Below are 18,233 nucleotides of genomic sequence, written 5' to 3'. Positions count from 1 at the left end.
TTCCCCCCAATTCCTTCTCAACCATGGCTGAGATAACCCCCACTACGAGTCTCGTTGTGGAAGTACCAGAGACGTCAGCGAACCCGACGTGTGAGGCGCCATAACACCAACAGCAGAACGGTTATCCAAATAACAAAGAAGTGTACAACACTTGCGTTAGTGTGTGTATTCACACACACACACACATAGCTCATCGTAGCTAGCTCATTGTCGTCGTAGCTCATTGGGCAAAGCAGAGAAAGGGGATGTAACATGTCCCCGTATGACGACATACGGGGACAAATTCCAAATCGGCGCGTCTAAGCTTTGTTTTTTCAAAGGCAGAGCAAGATAGCTAGTTCTCCTTTTACAACTAACACCATTTCTAGCTACTGGGGGACCATAGGCAGGCTAGGGGAACTTATATTAATGTTAGAAAACCTCAAAGTGAATGGCAATTTTCATCCGAGTAATGAGTGCTGGCACCATAAAGTGGATGGTCCATGAAAAAAGACCTCCAAGTCTCCCAAAGTGCGTTCTGCTCCTTCCCAGGGCATTCCAACGCCATAAAGATTGAACCCTTTATTTCACTGAAATAGGCGATTCTACAATAGAGATGCGCAATTATTTTCCATTGATCTAAATGCAAATTCCCGAGGGTGCAAAATTTAAATGAGACAAGGGAATCTCAATGCAATGTGTGACACAAACTGCTGTTATTCAAATTAAGGTAACATTGTACATTAAATTAGTTCAAATTATTTTGAGTAATACTAAGATAAATGTTAATTTCTCAGGTACATGGTCCAATAGTTTAGAAAAGAGTGCCACATCACATTATGATACTTTACCTTTGCCACTCCAATGACAATGAAAGACTACCTGCAAGGCCTAAAAGAGATGGGTGATATTGAATTATGATTAGTGTTAATTTTTGACCATAGGCAACAAGGACATTAAGAGCTACTGAGGGACAGAGACGGCTGGGGATTTTAATATGATGCGTAAGGATAAAAGGATATATATTATTTTAACTTGCCTGCAGAAATAGCAAAAAGTTCTACCAGGTGACATTAACATTTGGGGCATTTATTAAAAGCGACTTACAGTAAGTACATTTTTGAGAAGAAAGAGAAATGCCAATATATCGCTGTCGATAAAGTTAAGATGTTCATAGAAACAAGTGCCAAGCACTTACAATTGTTAGGTTAACCCATTCCCTTTGTGCAACAAGATAGCTAGGATAAGATGCTACACAATGCTCAATACTATGTTAAAGTGCCAGTTGATTCGCATAGATGCCTGCTGTGCTGATTAACGGCTACATGACGGTTATTATGGTAGGTCTTGACTTACCTTCTGTGATGTCAAACTCTGAAACCTCCTCTCCTGCTTAGTCACCAAACTACAGCTTGCGTGTTTTTTAAATGCCAGGATGTAAATAACCGCTCTCTCCTGTCAAACCTGTCAACAAAACATAACGTTTTCCGTCAACGTCTAACCTATTTCACCAGTCTATCTTGATCTGCAGAACTTGATGGAAGTGGGCTCAATATATCTATATATATATAATAATATATATAATATATATAATTATATATATATAATAATATATATAATATATTTTCTGACCCAGTATTGTTTTCTCTTGTATAATTTGTTCCTCTTTTCAAGGCCAGCCTGGCATACAGTCAGAGACAGGAATATTATTCCTGCCCTGTCTCATTAAAAAAATATATAATATTTTTCAAAAGGATTGAAGATATTTGTGTGTAACTTTCATATGAGTCAGATAGTAAAGACTCGAGTGCTGCTCCTCTGTACGTTAACTGTATTGCATGAAAATACGTATGAATTAACTTTCATGCTTGCTGCCAAACATGCAAAGATGCATACTGGGGCACGCATCTGTGTACATCCCCAATTAAAAAGTGCAAGTGAAGACCTCTCCAGGGCTGTCGAAATATTCTTCCTTCTGGAAAATGTGGCCGTGTTTTGCAGGTTTTCATGGAATTCCTGTTGGGTCGTTAGTTGAACCTTCAGGTGAACCATCATGTTCATGCCTCCCTTTGTATTCTGTTATTTGCGAGGTGTTGGGTCTGCCCCTGCAGATAAAGAGCTCTTCTCCATCGCTGCTGACCTGCAGTAATATCAGAAAGTAAACCTGCTGCTGCTGGGAGGCGTGTGTCAGTGAATCAATGCACATGTTAAACTTTAAAATTGTAAACATTTTCCATTAATATGCTGGCTAGTAATTTGAATCATAATAGATTTTTGTTTTGCTGCATTTTCTCCAGTCCCTCAATTACTTTGACTATTCTCACAGAAATGAAGCGTTCAATTATATAAATATAAATGAATACAGTAAAGCACCACTTGTTATACTTATACAGTTTTGATGGCGATCATTAGATGCTTGATGTATTGTACGGATTGATATGCACTACATGTGGTTTATTTGACTTATTTTCCATATTCATCCATTCAGCAAATTCAGACATTGGTGATGGAGACACCTGGAGGTTTTTGCTTTTCAACTTTAACGTCATCTTTGCACGAGAGGGTATTATATACATTTTTCCCACTTCATTGATTCCCATGCGGAGCCTCAATGTTTAATCTTCTCTCAAGACATGATTTCTCAACCATGACTAGACAGGGTGTACATCACAGGGAATTCTTTCTCAATGGGATCCCTTCCGGCCATATTGCCTCCATGTTTTACAAACATTGTCCTCTCTATAGAAAGGCCAAGCAAACATCTCAAGCTTTTCCCTTCGATTATGCTGCAGGTGGGCTTTGATAGTACTTGAATATTATGTTCAGGAGGGATGAGTTGATTATTGCCATAATGTAGTCGAACAGTTTAACATTGTTAGGGTGTCATAAAGCTTTTCCATTAATGTGCCTTGCATGGACCCTGGCTCTTTGCTTCCCAACTGAGGTTGACGTTTCCTAATGTATATATTAAATGCAGAATTGTATAAAAGGGCAAAAGTTCTCATCTCTAACACTTTTTCAGTTCACCAACCTTTTTACTGGAATATGGACTTGTCGTAGCCAAGCACATTGCTATGCAGGGCATTTTCAGTTGCAGGGCATGCGTTTTATTTGCATCCTAAATATCTTTAAAGTCGATGAAAATAAATCAATGTTGATCTTATATGCAAATAAATGCAAATGCCCATTGCATTCCAACACTGGTAACACTTCAAACAAATTATTCACATTCATTGGTTTGGCATTTGTGTGCTAATCTGATTAAATATTTGCAATAAGCACTCTTTAAGAACAGATTTTGGCTAACCATTAATTCCAGTTTTATATTCAAAACGGCTTTGCAAAAATTTTCTAGCTAAATGCATGTGGCATAGCAGATGTTGCTTTTGGAGATGACCAATATCCGAGCGGTATACACAACATCCGTTAGTCTCTTCAGAGCCCATAATCACAGGCTCACTTTTTTTTGCTGCGGAACTCAATCTCACGTTTCAGACTGTGCCCAAGGCAATGCAGAATAAATTTGTTTTATCAACAGTTTACAGCCGTTTTGTCAATGTTTGACAATAAACAGTAGTGATGGCCTACTACTACTGGGTCGATAGTGCCTGAACATGCATTCAAAGGTGTTCGATTCACAACTAGAAATGTGTTCTTGTAAACACTGCTATGTTAAAGTTCTCCAACAATGACAAGTTATACAGTAAATTCTGTATTTATCCAGATTAGTCCAACTGATGCAGATGATGTATTCTTGTCCAACATCACCACCACCTCCATCAAAAGACTCTCAACTGGTCCAGAACGCAGCAGCCCGTCTCCTTACTCGCACTAAATCGTGGCACAACATCACCCCAGTCCTCAAAAAACTCCACTGGCTCCCCATCTCACACCGGATCCACTACAAACTCCTGGTCCTCACCTACAAAGCCCTCCACAATTTGGCCCGCCCATATCTCTCTGACCTTCTCTCCCTCTATCAACCCCCCCCCACCCCCGGGCTCTCAGATCCTCCTCAGCCGGTCACCTCTCCACCAACACAACAAAACTCTGCAGCCGTGGTGACAGAGCCTTCTCCAGGGCAGCTCCAGGGCAGCTCCCAGGCTCTGGAACACCCTCCCCCATCATATCCGTGACTCCGAGTCCCTCACCGTCTCCCAGTCCCACCTCAAGGCCCATCTCTTCTCCTCCGCCTACCCCTAGATCACCCACCAACCCAAGCCCCATCAACTTTACATTTCCTTCTGTTTGTTTATTGTTGTGCTCCTATGTAAAGCCCTTTGAGTGCGAGGAAAGCGCTACATAAATTGAATTTATTAATATTATTAACATGGAAAAAAAATCTGTGAATAGAGAGTAATCGTCACAACAAAAATGTGATCCGCTGAGTTGGTAGTAATCATTTTTACAATGTTGGAGGAAGAAGGCCTTATTGACTTTGCTTTGTATTACCCAACCTCCCTGGGCTCTAGAAGCACAATATGATTCATATTGTGCTTCTGTGGATATTCACATTTGCTCCTGTGGATATTGTCTTTCCCGACCCTGATACCTTGCACATATCTAGGTTCATACGAGGCGGTTCTCCAGAGGATATTGCAACCTGCACATCTTATCAGGGCTGCAAGTAAGGGCTGTGGTGGCTGTATTGGAAAGGAGAATGAGGATCAGTGGGGTTGAGGTGCTGGACAGGGGTTGGCAAAAGAACATGTATTGAGCTTTCCCTTTTTTCCTTATCCTAATAATTAAAGCGAGCGGTTGATGAGTCAATGTAAGTGGGTTTTATCCATGCAATCACTGAGGTGCGGACTTGGGTTGAGAGCCCTTGGAGGTCGACGTTGTTTCTCACATTCTGGGTTTCAGCCTAGCTAGGGTTAGTGGTGTTGAGGCCTGGGTTAGTGGTGTGGAGGCCTGGGTTAGTGGTGTGGCGGCCTGGGTTAGTGGTGCAGAGGCCTGGGTTAGTGGTGCGGAGGCCTGGGTTAGTGTTGCGGAGGCCTGGGTTGGTGGATTGGAGGCCTGGGTTAGTGGTGTGGAGGCCTGGGTTAGTGGTGTGGAGGCCTGGGTTAGTGGTGTGGAGGCCTGGGTTAGTGGTGTGGAGGCCTGGGTTAGTGGTGTGGAGGCCTGGGTTAGTGGTGTGGAGGCCTGGGTTAGTGGTGTGGAGGCCTGAGTTAGTGGTGTGGAGGCCTGGGTTAGTGGTGTAGCAGCTAGGGTTAGTGGTGTGGAGGCCTGGGTTAGTGGTGTAGCAACCACTGGTGGTGTTTGCTGTGCTGCTGCGTTTTGTTTGCCGATCTTCATTGCTGCTGTGTTTAATAAGCCGGTCTTCCTTCAAATCGACATCCACTAAAAAAAGGCTTTGGTTATTTAACTCTTTCGGTACTATTAAGATATGACTCATCTATTGTTAAGCAAGTGTCTTCTTTAGTTAGGTGAGTACTGCGTGCAGCGCTCAACTATTGTTCTTCATAAGTTGTATTCTTTCTTTCTTATTCCCTACAAATTTTGGGACCTATCTACTTCCTCAATATTTCACCTCGAGACTCCATTCAAATTTGAAAATATTCAGAATAGCTTGGAATCCCGCGCTTCTTTTCAGATTTTTTAAATATTTAATACATTTTAATATATTCTACTTTTAAAATATTATTTTTTTTAACATGGGAGTCAATGGGAGGACGGCAGAGCCGTTCTCTGGAACTTCAACTGTTTAAGACGAAATTAAATCAATTTTCAACCGTTTATCTTCGTTCAAACCATTTAACAAATCTACACACTTGTATCTTCAATAATATCGAAACAGAAATTTGATATCATTTAAACCTTCTTCAGAATTACAGTTTGAGTTTCATACCGGCTTCGTTTACAGTTGGTCTCATTGATTTACGTTGACGCTGGAGCGTGATGACGTTCAGCAGTGTTGCCAGATTGGGCAGTTTCTCCCGGCAGATTGGGCTACTTCTTGAGGACGTTCAGGCAGTGTTGCCAGATTTGGCGGTTTTTCCCTATGTTCCCTTTATTTAGCTACTTTTAATCACGCACCGGCTCGCTATTCTCTTAAACACACACACACACACACACACACACACACACACACACACACACACACACACACACACACACACACACACACACACACACACACACACACACACACACACACACACACACACACACACACACACACACACACACACACACAGCAGGGCAATACATTTGTGGTTCCTTCAGTTCAATTAATTTTACATTTCTGCATTTTTAGCAATGCTTTGTGCTTTTCTTTCAGCGATCACTTTATTTATTTCCAACCATTTACTTTTTCTTAAATGGTGTGCATGTTTACAGTGTTTACTCCATTTAGACTTTTGAACTTTTGTTCAAATCCGTTCACTTGATTTAATCCATTTAACGTTTCTATATCTCTTATGCTATGTGCCATTTTTTTTTAAATATATTTTCAACCTCACTTTGTACTACAGCACTCGACGCATTTTCTGCAGGAAATGCATTTTCTAGTTAGCTTTGGTCTTTTTCCCCCACTGCGATCCATACCGAGTTTCATTAAAGGCCTTCTGTGAAACCCATTGTCCCCTGATAATCGATCGGTAAGAAGCTCAGCACTACCGATTATTTTTTTTTAACGTAAATTATGTCTGGGGCCTCAATGAAATGATTTGTATTGGCCTCCGCTGCCAGTATTGATATGTCTGGATTATGTGTGTGGAAACGCGGGTGTTCCTACCCTGGAGATTGGTGGCAGAAATCAATGCCCTGCAGTGGAACATTCAACGTGTGGCTCTTGTGAAGTAGTCCAGTCTTACATTAGCCTTATTTGATCTGTGCGATAATTGTATGTACATATTTCACATACCACATGTTTTTCTAGAGCTTTGTGCTATTTTGTATGAAAGATTTAGTTCTCATGTCGAATAGTGGGATTCCTGGAATGGAATTGCTTGTGTAACCCAGTAAGAACAACACCTAATTGACTACTGTACTCAGATTCAACTCAAGGAGCGAGGGATGGATTAATGTAAAAGGTAAATACAGGGATGTTTATTTTCACAATCAACAGAAAGTAGAATCACGGTTCAGATTAAAATCCCCAATCTATAAAAGAAATAAAGGAACCGAAAGTAAAGTGTCGCTTTACAGCTTATGCTGTCTATCAATGTTCGTCAAAGTCCAGTCCAAAGAGTTTAGTTTGTATCCATGTCCGTCCAAGTGTATTCAATGTGTATGTGCTACCCGGGTAGAATTTGTGTTTGTTTGTATGCTTGCTGCGCTTAGCTTAAGCCTTAGATCTTATCTGCTCCAGGCATGAATCTTCAGGAAGATGATGAAGATGGGCAATCCCAGATGTTCTCTAACCCTGCCTCGCGTCAGACAGGAACCTGGTTGGAATCGACGCTGACCCAGAATGTAGATCCAGCAACTCAAAATTGAGAGTCCTCAATCATATAAAACAAAGGAAAGCAAATCCTCCGGTCGCGGCAGTCTTGAAACCTCTGGCAACAACTTCAATCAAGTACAGACAATATTTTTCCATAAAATGCCATCAACTTCACTTGTGGCTGTATCGGGAGTTGTTAGCATCAGGCTTAGCTAAGGTGTCTTTGATCCCAGCATCTTGACACATCCATCTTGAACTGGACAGTGTTACATGGTCATTAATTGTAATCACATTTCTCAGACCACCTATGTCTTATTCTCAAAGGGTGACAAAGCATTGAATTTAGAAGAAACATTAACCCACAATTGTATATTATCATGAACATTGAGTTTCATTCGATTACATTTGAATAAGGATTTTCTTTGTGTTTATAGGGTTTTTGATTAAACTTATCAGGGAACACCTTAAGGTTATGTGTTAGTTATATTTAGTTACATTAGTTTCAAACATTTTGATTTAGGTAGTCATTCATAAGAAATGCTGAATATTTTATAGTTGTGAATAAATTCAGTTTGATCAAGAGCACCTGCTCCCAAAGGGATATGTTCCGGTTAAATGCTGCAAAAAATTGCTATTCAGCAATTTTGACGTGCACTAGCTCTCACAGCAAAACTGCACTTAGATCTTTGCAAAACAGAACTAAAATAAATGTTCTGCAAACTTACGGCATCATCCATTGTTTTGGCACACGATGCAAACTTCTTCAATGATTTATATACGAAAGTAAGCACAATTCATTCCAAGAAATAGCTTAGTTATTTTTGCTAACGTAAAGCGAAAAAGCCATTAGATGCGAAGACTACCCATACAGCTGTAGCTCTCTTATCCGGTGTTTAGAAAATCGTAAAATAAATATCTGCTGGTAAGATGATTGGACTCTGTAGGACTCTTGCACCTTTCTGTATACAGTAATTTGCTAAAAGTTCTTTCAGACAATTTAACGTTTCCCCAGGTAATCACAATACCCTGAAGGACCTGTACAACACTAAACTGAGGCAAATCGATTTTTCCCATAACCATCGAAAAAGTCACATTAATTCTTTGGATATCTTCCAACTGGCTCTCTGTTTGGAGTGCCGGCGATAGTCCTATGGTCATGTTTCGCTGTGTTTCAGGCCATTTAGAGTAAATAGGTTCATTGCATGTATTATGTTCCAAAGCAGTTCGCAGATGGTTGCAACCATTCTCGTTATTGCTCTGAAGTTGCCGGCAGATGTATGCCTACATTAACATTATGGCGTTCTAAACCATTATGGTCAATAGAGGCCATAGAGATACAACTTGGAACTCCTTTAACCTTGAACTCTACACAAACTTAGTTTGAAGTGAAAGCTGGGTTGCTCTTTGATTACGAACTAGTTCTCATATAAATGTACATAACCCTATATAGTCTCATACGTCGCCAAGCATCACCGGAGGACTATATGGTCTTTCAAGGTCCATCTAGTTGTGCAGCAGTGTCATTTGGCAGCCCCCAGAAGAGAACGAGCAAAAAAAATGAGTATTTGAGTCTGTACGTCTGATTTATTCATTAGACCTATGAAAGAAGCACTGCACCAACTGCATTCCCTGCGGCGTTGCTTGTCTTCTTGTAGTTTGTTGGTGTTGGTTTGCTTTAATCAGTCTTGATGTGTGTACGGCTGTGTGTGTGCGCGTGTATGTGTGTTTGTGCCTAGGGGAAGTAAAAATAAATAAATATATATATATATATATATATATATATAATAATGTTGCTTATTCAGGAGAACATGGATTCATGAAATATGAAATACTTAGCAAATCTACAGACTGTTAACATTAAAATAAAAAGTATTTAGTAGCTCATTCTGGCATTGGTAAATACTATTTATTTGGTTTACATTATACAAAAAATAGAATGGTGCAGACTCTTTAAAACATTTTTATTTTGAAATGTTATATTCAAATGGCATTCTTCTAATTTGTGTTAACAGATAAATACCCATTTTTGTGTTGCAACGCTTCATGGAAGTAAAGAATTGTATAGGTGTAGTAAACCGTTGGCTAGCCAATCAGCATTGCTAACGGATCCATGCAGACACGTCTATAATTTATTTTTATTTTAATAATTTTAATTCCATAATGCAAATTATGTAAATGTGTACAATACGAATTACTCAATGTTTGTTTTTTTCCGTTCATTCAAAACAAACCAACCATGTCCAAATATGTTGAATCTCCATTCTTTTGTTTTATACTATCGTTATGCAAACATTGACACACACACACACACGCATGCACCCACACACATACACAAGCACCCACACAAACCTCCTTCTGCATCAGTCAGCCTCTTTCCAGCCATTCTCCTTCTTCTCATATCGTCTCTTTTCTCATCTTCCACTCTGTATGTAGCTGGTTATTAAAGTCAAGTCTCAGATCTGTTCCAATCTTGTGTCATTGCCACTAGCCCATCACTCTAGGTTTCCAACCCGCCACTCGCCTCATTCTGTCTTGAGTCTCGTCTCTTGATCCTAATGTTCCTTTTACCCTTTAAAAAGCTGTAGTGTTTCCTACGGTTATCTGGACCTCAAACGGCTCCACCTCCATTCCATACAACACAAACGTTGGCGCGCACACACCTAATTGGTTGCCAGGATTGTCGAAAACAACTCCACCTCCATGCCAAAAATCACACACGCACCCACCCAGAGACAAAACACACAATTGGACATACAAGTGAGAGCCATTAACGAAACTAGCTCTGCCCCAACTTAACTTTAATTCCTAGTTCTCATGACAAGTGTGCAGTGTCCTTTTGTATCTCGGTATAATGGAGTAGTTTTGTCTTTGGATGAGTCATTTCTACTTCACTTGCATAAGCGTTGAGGCCTCTTTTTATCTGTTCAAACATGGGTCAATGTCATCCCTATGGATGTGTCAACACAGCAGGCGATCCTCGCCAAGTGCTCCTTAACGCACACACCGACTCTTTTCATTACGTCGCTAGTGGGGTGTGGATGAAAGTGCTGACTGTGTGTTAGTTGATTCAGTCATTAGGGGGGGATTGTATACCCACACATCTTGAGGGCTGTACTCCAGGGAAAGAATCTCAATAAGTTGACATTGCCCCCGTTGAAGCAGAACGCTGTCTGTACCTCCGCTAACATAATTCGGGAAAGCAATTGTTATAGGCGTTTTAGCGGGGAAAATTACACAGGTGATGGTGACGCACAGACCGTGGCCTCGCTGAATAATTCATGTGTAGTATTTTGTTCTAAGGATCGCGCAGAGCTCTTTTCACCTAGCGATAGTAAAGGATGAATGGATGGACGAGGGAATCAATGAGCACAAAACAGCCTTGTCCATGCTCCCACTCCTTATTTCTTAATTTTTACAATACTAGTATTTTACGAGTTGATCTATTAGGCTAACAGAATGCTCGCCATTTGATGTGAGTTTAGGAAATCCTGCTCATTAGATAGAGCGGCGATGAGACTCGCAGCAGTTTTCGAATTTCCATGTTTTAATTTTCAACCTCCAATAAAACAAGTGTCTTTATCAAGGGTGTATTTAGCTCAGTTAAGTGACTCATGAGTCACTACTGCACCCTGTTGGCTCAACAAGCAGCGTTTCGAGGCTAAGCTTCCCTTGGGGGTGCATTCCCTTGCTTGGGCTCACCCCGGTTGAAATGGAAGGTTACCCTCCGAGACTCACGGAAGCGGTCCTGTCAGATACCTTAAACTTCTTGTCACAGCCGGGGAGCCCTGCTGATAAACGCCGTAATTGCAGCCCTTTCCTGATTACCTCAGTGGCAGGGTTCAACTAAATGTTTAATTCAACTCGGCACACAATTCACTTTTCGTATCCGTCAGGGTCACAAGTGATACTTTTAACTCCTTTCCGTTGAATGCTGCAGCTCATTTTCTGTGCTGTTCAAATAATTTTTTGTTATTGAACTTTTTAGTGCTTTTATTGTGTTTCAAAGACTGAAGCAATGTGTTTGTGTCTGGTAACCCTCTTAATGTCTAATGTCTACGCTGCCTCATTTCCCTGGCTCGATTATTATTCCTCACAAGCGTATAATTGGGAGCATGGAAGCTCAGAAGTAGCACATCCAAAGGGTCGCTGTGTTTTATCTGAGGTTGTTTGTTTTGCTTTTAGTTTAACAGAGCCAACTCTGGTAAAAAAAAACATCAAACCTCACGTAGCATTCAGGTGTGAAAACCACTGACAAGAGTCTACTTGTCTGCAGTTTTCGCACACGCGTTGCAGGCGCTCAACCTCTAGTTGTAATCAAACACATAACAATAATGTGGAAACCCCAGTTGATAATGTAACAAACATTTTGCCTATAATGTTATGACGTATAAAATTCGTTCAGCACAAATGATAAAAGCAGTGCCAACGTTAAATATTTTTTAACCATTCACGTCTTACCTGGGCGAGTGTGTCAATGGCGGAGCCTTTATGTTTAAAACATAACGTATTACCTCAGCGAGTGTCGCTGCGGTGTGTGCACGTGCGTGTGTGTTCTTAGCTGCGCGTGTGTCGATGGCGGAGCCGTTATGTTTCAAAACATAACGTCGTACCTGGGCGAGTGTCGTGCGGTGTGCGTGTGTGTTCTTACCTGCGCGTGTGTCGATGGCGGTCCCGTTATGTTTAAAAACATAACGTCTTACCTGGGCGAGTGTCGCTGCCTTTGTCTTTACCCGCGGTGTGTGCGGACTGTGCGCGTGTGCGCTTCCGTGTATGTGTCGCTGCCTTTGTCTTGATGTGCTGTGTGTGTGTGTGCGTGCGTTTCTGTGTATGTTCATACGATGTGCGTATGTGTGCGGTGTGTGTAGGTGCGTGCTTGCGGTGTATGTATGCGTTCGCGCGTGCTGTGTGTGTGTTTTTGTGTGTGTGTGAGCTGCTTGGCAAATGCACACTGAACAACTTGAGTATCTGGTGCGACAGGCCTGCTATTATATTAGTAAGATACATACATGTAGATCTTCTTTTGGGGTTATTTGGGTGCTATTCTTTTATTTTATATATTTTTATATGAACCAGAGTGCCCAAAATAAAACGTTTTGCAAAGTTTAGCGTGTGCCAGCCAGAAACCATGTCCACATTTGTTTCCCGCCATGCTGCATTTCCCCTTCTCCTCTCTCCTCCCACCAGATGTTTTTAGCTCCCTCTGATAATGTGCAACATCTATTCTGTTTCAGAGCTCACCTCAGAGAACATGCGGACCTGCTTCCAAATCATCAATGCCTACATCTACCTATCTGCGACCGATTTCCTTCAGGTGAGGCCCTGGCAGACCAACAGATATACAAACACAAAAATTCATACTAGTTTAAACTAGCTATACAATGATGATATGGTTGTGTGTGTTTGAGACAGTGTAATAAAACCTATTAATGGGAAGTCGTAACATGGTTATTGAGATCCTCTGAAACAGTCTGCCGGATTAACTGGGCATCACACTTTTATAAGTGTTCAACATATGTTTGTTTATCTTTATTTTAAATAAGTCTGTAATTGTGTTTAAAACTATTCCTAAAATGTACCCCTCAGGTTATCATTTTTGTTATTTAATTTCTTGTTTTCGCATTTTGTTTTTTTCATAATGTTAATGCGGTCAATACAATGTGATCGATTGAGTGACTCAGCCGGCCAATGACGTTTGCCAGGGAGCAAGCTCCTGCGTTCTGCTTTGTAATGTACGCATGCCCCCCCCCGGCCAAGATCGACCAGCACTCTGAATAACTCTGCCTCTTCCTGCTGTGCTGCCGGGTGTATTTACAGAACTATGCAGAGGCCCTGTGTCGATCCTTCTGTCATCTTCTCAAAGACATCACTAATGAAGGACAAGTTCAAGTGCTCAAGGTATGTTCCATCTCTCGTTCTCTTTCTCTCTCTATCTCGCATTCTATTTCTCACTCACTCTGGTTATCTTTTCGCCGTTTTGGCAGATCCTGCGTTATCCCCCAGTTGTCGCCCCCCAAACAGAGAAACCGGTTTCCCCCGGGTTTTCCACTGCCATTTTGCTCCTATTCACAGAGCATGTTCGGCCTCCACAATGGCCTGCATGTATATTTGATGGTGACCTGAATTATGGGATTCATGAGGGGGGACCGAGTTGGTACTGTGGGTGGGACAACGTAATAATGGAGATCTATGGAGACTTTGTGCCATACTGTCCCCCTTCTTGACTTCGGTTTTAGAACTTCTTGAAGTAAATAGTGTGTGTGTGTGTGTGTGTGTGTGTGTGTGTGTGTGTGTGTGTGTGTGTGTGTGTGTGTGTGTGTGTGTGTGTGTGTGTGTGTGTGTGTGTGTCATTTCTCAACCACATTGATTGATCAGCCAAATATGGTATAAATAAATATAAATGTTGAAAATGCCACCTCTTTTGGCTTTTGCAATCAAGAGAACTTTTTCATCAAATCAGAATATAAGTTTTGTCATTTCCTTCATTGCTACTTCAGACGACCTTCTATGCAATCACTTATTATTTGCTCAGGAATAATTCAGCTTCTTCTTTGGCAACCAATTGATCATATTCACAACAACATTATTTAATTGGAAACGGCCATTCAGTATTTCTCAATACTATATAAGGATTTCTTAAGAAAGAAATATGAAAATGAATGGCAATAAGCTGACAAGCTTTTCTGAAGGCTTTTGCCAAGTAAATTATATTTTAATTATAGGGCAGTAATCATTTTGACTTTCACAAACGCTGTATGTGTATAACGAATTAATTATTTAGCACTTTTTTTTCTAGCATCCAACGCTCATCCGTCATTCAACCTATCTTCCAAGCCTGCTAGGAGTGATAGGGGTCACTTGACTCCATGAAGGCTTTGTTGTTGTACTAATCTTTTTTTTAGGAATTCCCTTTCTATCACCTTTTTCCACTAAATTAATAGAAAAATAAATACATGTATGAATACATAAAGTCCCATTTATCATGATTGGAGCTAATTTATTCTGTTTTGACCAGAGAATTGTGCATGTCGATGAAATTCCATGCCAGGAAACCAAGCTGCATAAAATATTTAATACGAATCGTCAAAGGCTTTTTTTGGTATGGATTTGCTGTGGTAGGCCTTTTGGCATGATCAAAGAACATCTGAAGTTCAGACGGTCACTGCCTCAGAGTTAATATGCGCTAAATGCTATTTAGTGGATTTTTGGCAGTTAAATTTGCTGCTATTACATGCACAGGTTATCAGTAATTAACCACCAACCCCTGTGGTGCAGCATGTAATTGAGGTTTTGGGGAGTGCCACTCAAAGCGTGATCTGTGTAATAGGGGGGAAACAGTTCTAAAAGACTCAGTTCTTAACCAAACATCAGGGTCGTGGTTCGGTAAGGTTCGTCACGGTTTCAATACATTGACAAAATGTGAACATTTTTCATTTCGATTTTTCATATAAAATAGGCCAACTTTTTCAAACATTAGTCCAATCCTCATAAAATAGAAGTGTGATTGGTCTTTTGATCTGCCACATCCGCTGTAATAAGCCGTTAAAACAAGGTAACTCTTTAGTTCTTGCAAGCACAAGAGAAGGCTTTCCAGCTAAATGTATGCAGGAAGTAAAAGTGTCTCGCCGTTCAAGCACTTCAAACATGTTTTTGAACCGTGATGTCTTTGACCCTACCGGAATCAACCGCATGTTGTTGCCTGAATGCTCGGGGGAGAGAAGTTGTTGCTATTCGGTTAGATTCATGCCTATTCCCGCACATTGTCTCTAACGAGTTCACTTGGGATGTACTTGCTATTTGGGGATTTTTTGGTCCGTTAAATCCTTATGGATCAGATCTTTACTATTTTACTAGCATTGTTCAGTCAGTGCACCAAGGACCCCGTTACCTAGCAGTGGATTTACATTAACCGTTTCACCATAGTGTGTAACAATGTACATCTAATCAAACTGTTTCCAAGGGGAGATCAGCAAATACCTTTAAGGCCTTGAATAATTAAAGATTTTCAAACCGTGCCAACATTCAGCCTGTTAGTATCTGATGATGCCTTCTTAACTTATCAACACTACCTCAAATTTCTTTCCCTGTTTGGCTCTTTTTCTTCCAGAGCTGGCCAGATCCTTTTAGCGGTTCAAACAAACTCTTCACATCATCACATCATCACATGTGTCATTGGTATTTCTGTTGCGCCCCCCGATCAAGGTGTTGCTGTATCATCCAGAGTTTCACTTGGTTAGGCTTGTCAGCATCAGAATGTGTTGGAGGTCACCCTCTTCTCCTTTTTACTTTTCTTCCTCACTCATCACTCCCCCGCCCCTCCCCAAAGTAATAAATCATCTTTGGCTGAACCTCATCATTTTAATAATACAGCATAGGGCCCTTTCATTTGCAGTAGGGGCTACTGTTCTGGGCAAAGTGCCACGGGGAGAGACGGAGACCGTTATTTCCACCCCACTGGCGGGCCTTAATTTCTCGTGATGTAAAATGCCAAGGCTGGTGTGCCTGACAATGCCTCACTGGATGCTGGGGTGACAGGAAAGGCACCGCATAAAACGCTGCCTTCCTCCTGTTTGATTTAGCTTAGCGGTGTCGCGCAGGAGGCCGGAGGTACATGACCAATTTAGCCGCGGGTCTCTGCTGCGCTGGAAAGTGCTGCAGTTATTTATTGACATAGTTTTGCTGTGTTGGCACAGAACAGAATGTAATTATCCTGTTCTGAGTTATATGAGCATGAAGGATGATGACTTGAAAGCGACGGGTGTGTAAGGCTGTTTGTACTTTATATTTAGGAGTCCAAAACAGTCTTAAAGTTGATAAATGTCAAAATTATCAAGAGGATCTGGGTTACTAATTGTGTCTGCGTATATAATTGCAATTTGCGCAGTTGTAACTCTCCATTATATGGCCTGTTTCTCTCCACAAAGCAAGAATAGAATGAGGCAGAATGGTCGACCAGGAAGTGAATGGATTGTCGTTGGTATATATTTTAGATTTTTTTGGTTTTTGCCTGGTTCTTTGAGGTTTTTTAATATCTCTGTTGTTTTGTACTTGGTTCCCACCAATTATTATGATGACTATCAGTTAATTATCCAGGAGTTTATCATTCACTCTGTTTAAGGACAAAAGTGTCCACTAATTGAATGCCGCGTGAAGTCATATTGTGTTTGCTGTTTTGTGTGCGTTTTGGGGCTTGTGAAGCACCAGCACACTAAGTTGGGAAAGCTTAAGATCAGCATTGCCACACATCTGGCTCCTCTTAATCCTTTGTCGCAAGACGACGAGCGCTAGCCTAGCATCCCTGGGTTAACATCCATCAAGAAGCATGGCAGCTCACCACACATGGGCCCCCTAAGGACAAAAGGATGAAAGTAATCAGTATGTGCCCCTTGAAGAGTTCTGAACAAAAATGATAATGTCACTTCTCTGCAACCTTGGCTTTTTTTGTCTGTTTTGCAAATTTTTCCCACTCTCACATATTTAATTCATTCCAACAGCTGTGTCATTTAAGTCACTGACCATGACATTAAAGATGGCCTTTGAAGCCATGATGTGTGAAATACTTCATGTCAAAGGAAGGAGAATGAAACGTTGAGTTTTTTTCTATGCCATGCTGCAATGGAATGCAAAAATAATGGGGAACCAACTGGTGTTATGCAACATGAATATGAGCTCTCCGTACTGTCAACACCTACTTATTATGTTTGTATTATATTTGGAAAATACAATTATATTTTCATGACAATCGACACAATGCTATAATTTGAGGGAAATAAACCCTGCAGTGTATAAGGCTGGCTTGCCCTCTTATCACTAATACCGTTTAGCAGTAATACAGGCTAACAATGACCAGCATGGCCGCCCATGTCATATCTCGCAGTATAAATTGGCTTCCGTCAAGGAATGACCTTTTTTAATAAAAGCATCAAAACTAAAAAAAAGCCTGGTCACTGTCGGGCATGTAACCGTTTCTGACCTGCTCTTCTCCGCCCCCTGTATTATCAGCTGGGTTGAGACGCCTTGGATGTGTTACTTTCTTTCCCCCTGTTATGCAATCCTTCCATCTGCCCCCCACCCTCCCAACCCCCCACCACCTTCCTTCCTCCCTCGGATGCTCATCTCATCCATCATCCCGGTTGTCTTCTTGCAGGTGGTGGAAATAGCGCTGAAGGTAAGCCCCATACTGGGGGCCCACATGTTCCAGCCCCTGCTGCCAGCTGTCCTCCGAGGCGTCGTAGACGGAGAGGTGGGTCTAGTTTTTAAGCCTCCTGGCTCCCCAGTCTGTCGGTCGATACCCCGTAAGCCACATAAACAAACAGATTCCCCAGAGGAAATGATAGTTCAGAGGCATGTCAATATTCGTGTTCATGAATATTTAGTGATGTCCAACAGCGAGCACCTCTCCCGCTGTTGGAAGGTTCTGCGTTTCTCTGCCAGTTCATGAAGAACTAAGCTTATGGCGTGATGTTTTTTTGAACGGGGATAACCGTTACATGAGCCGTGTTTTTTAAGTTAGAGATTGTGTTTGCCCGTGTCTTCTAATGCTGTGTGTGTGTGTCCGTGTCCAACAGAGGTACCCCGTGGTGATGTCGACTTATCTGGGCATCACTGGCCGTGTCCTGCTGCAGAACTCCAGTTTCTTCTCCTCTCTGCTCACACAGATGGCCTCTGAGTGCAACCAGGGGGTGAGGCTCTCCAGATCCAACAGAACGATCTGCATCGACAGACTTTGAATCTATTGTTTTAAAGCCACAGTAACACTCAAACGTTGTGGTGTTGTACGATGGATTGGAGAAATGCAAAAAGAAAAGGAATTGCACATTTGAAGGAGTTTTCAACCCTGTTTAAATTTATTTTTGGGTTTTGAAAATGG

The 18,233-nt window shown here is 41.4% G+C and overlaps 1 protein-coding gene across 3 annotated transcripts in view; it reads left to right on the top strand.

The window, feature by feature from the left end:
- ipo11 (importin 11) overlaps positions 1-18,233 on the top strand; it is a 121,919-nt gene that overhangs the window by 64,623 nt on the left and 39,063 nt on the right. For all 3 annotated transcript variants that reach the window (XM_060054610.1, XM_060054608.1, XM_060054609.1), the window contains exons 23-26: positions 12,598-12,677; positions 13,181-13,261; positions 17,511-17,606; positions 17,932-18,045. In XM_060054610.1, coding sequence (XP_059910593.1) covers positions 12,598-12,677; positions 13,181-13,261; positions 17,511-17,606; positions 17,932-18,045 — 371 coding nt within the window. The remainder of the gene's footprint in view (positions 1-12,597; positions 12,678-13,180; positions 13,262-17,510; positions 17,607-17,931; positions 18,046-18,233) is intronic.

The sequence above is a fragment of the Gadus macrocephalus genome, chromosome 6 (genome assembly GCF_031168955.1).
Source record: "Gadus macrocephalus chromosome 6, ASM3116895v1".
In the NCBI taxonomy this organism is placed as follows: domain Eukaryota; kingdom Metazoa; phylum Chordata; class Actinopteri; order Gadiformes; family Gadidae; genus Gadus; species Gadus macrocephalus.
This window is presented reverse-complemented; position numbering and strand designations above follow the sequence as displayed.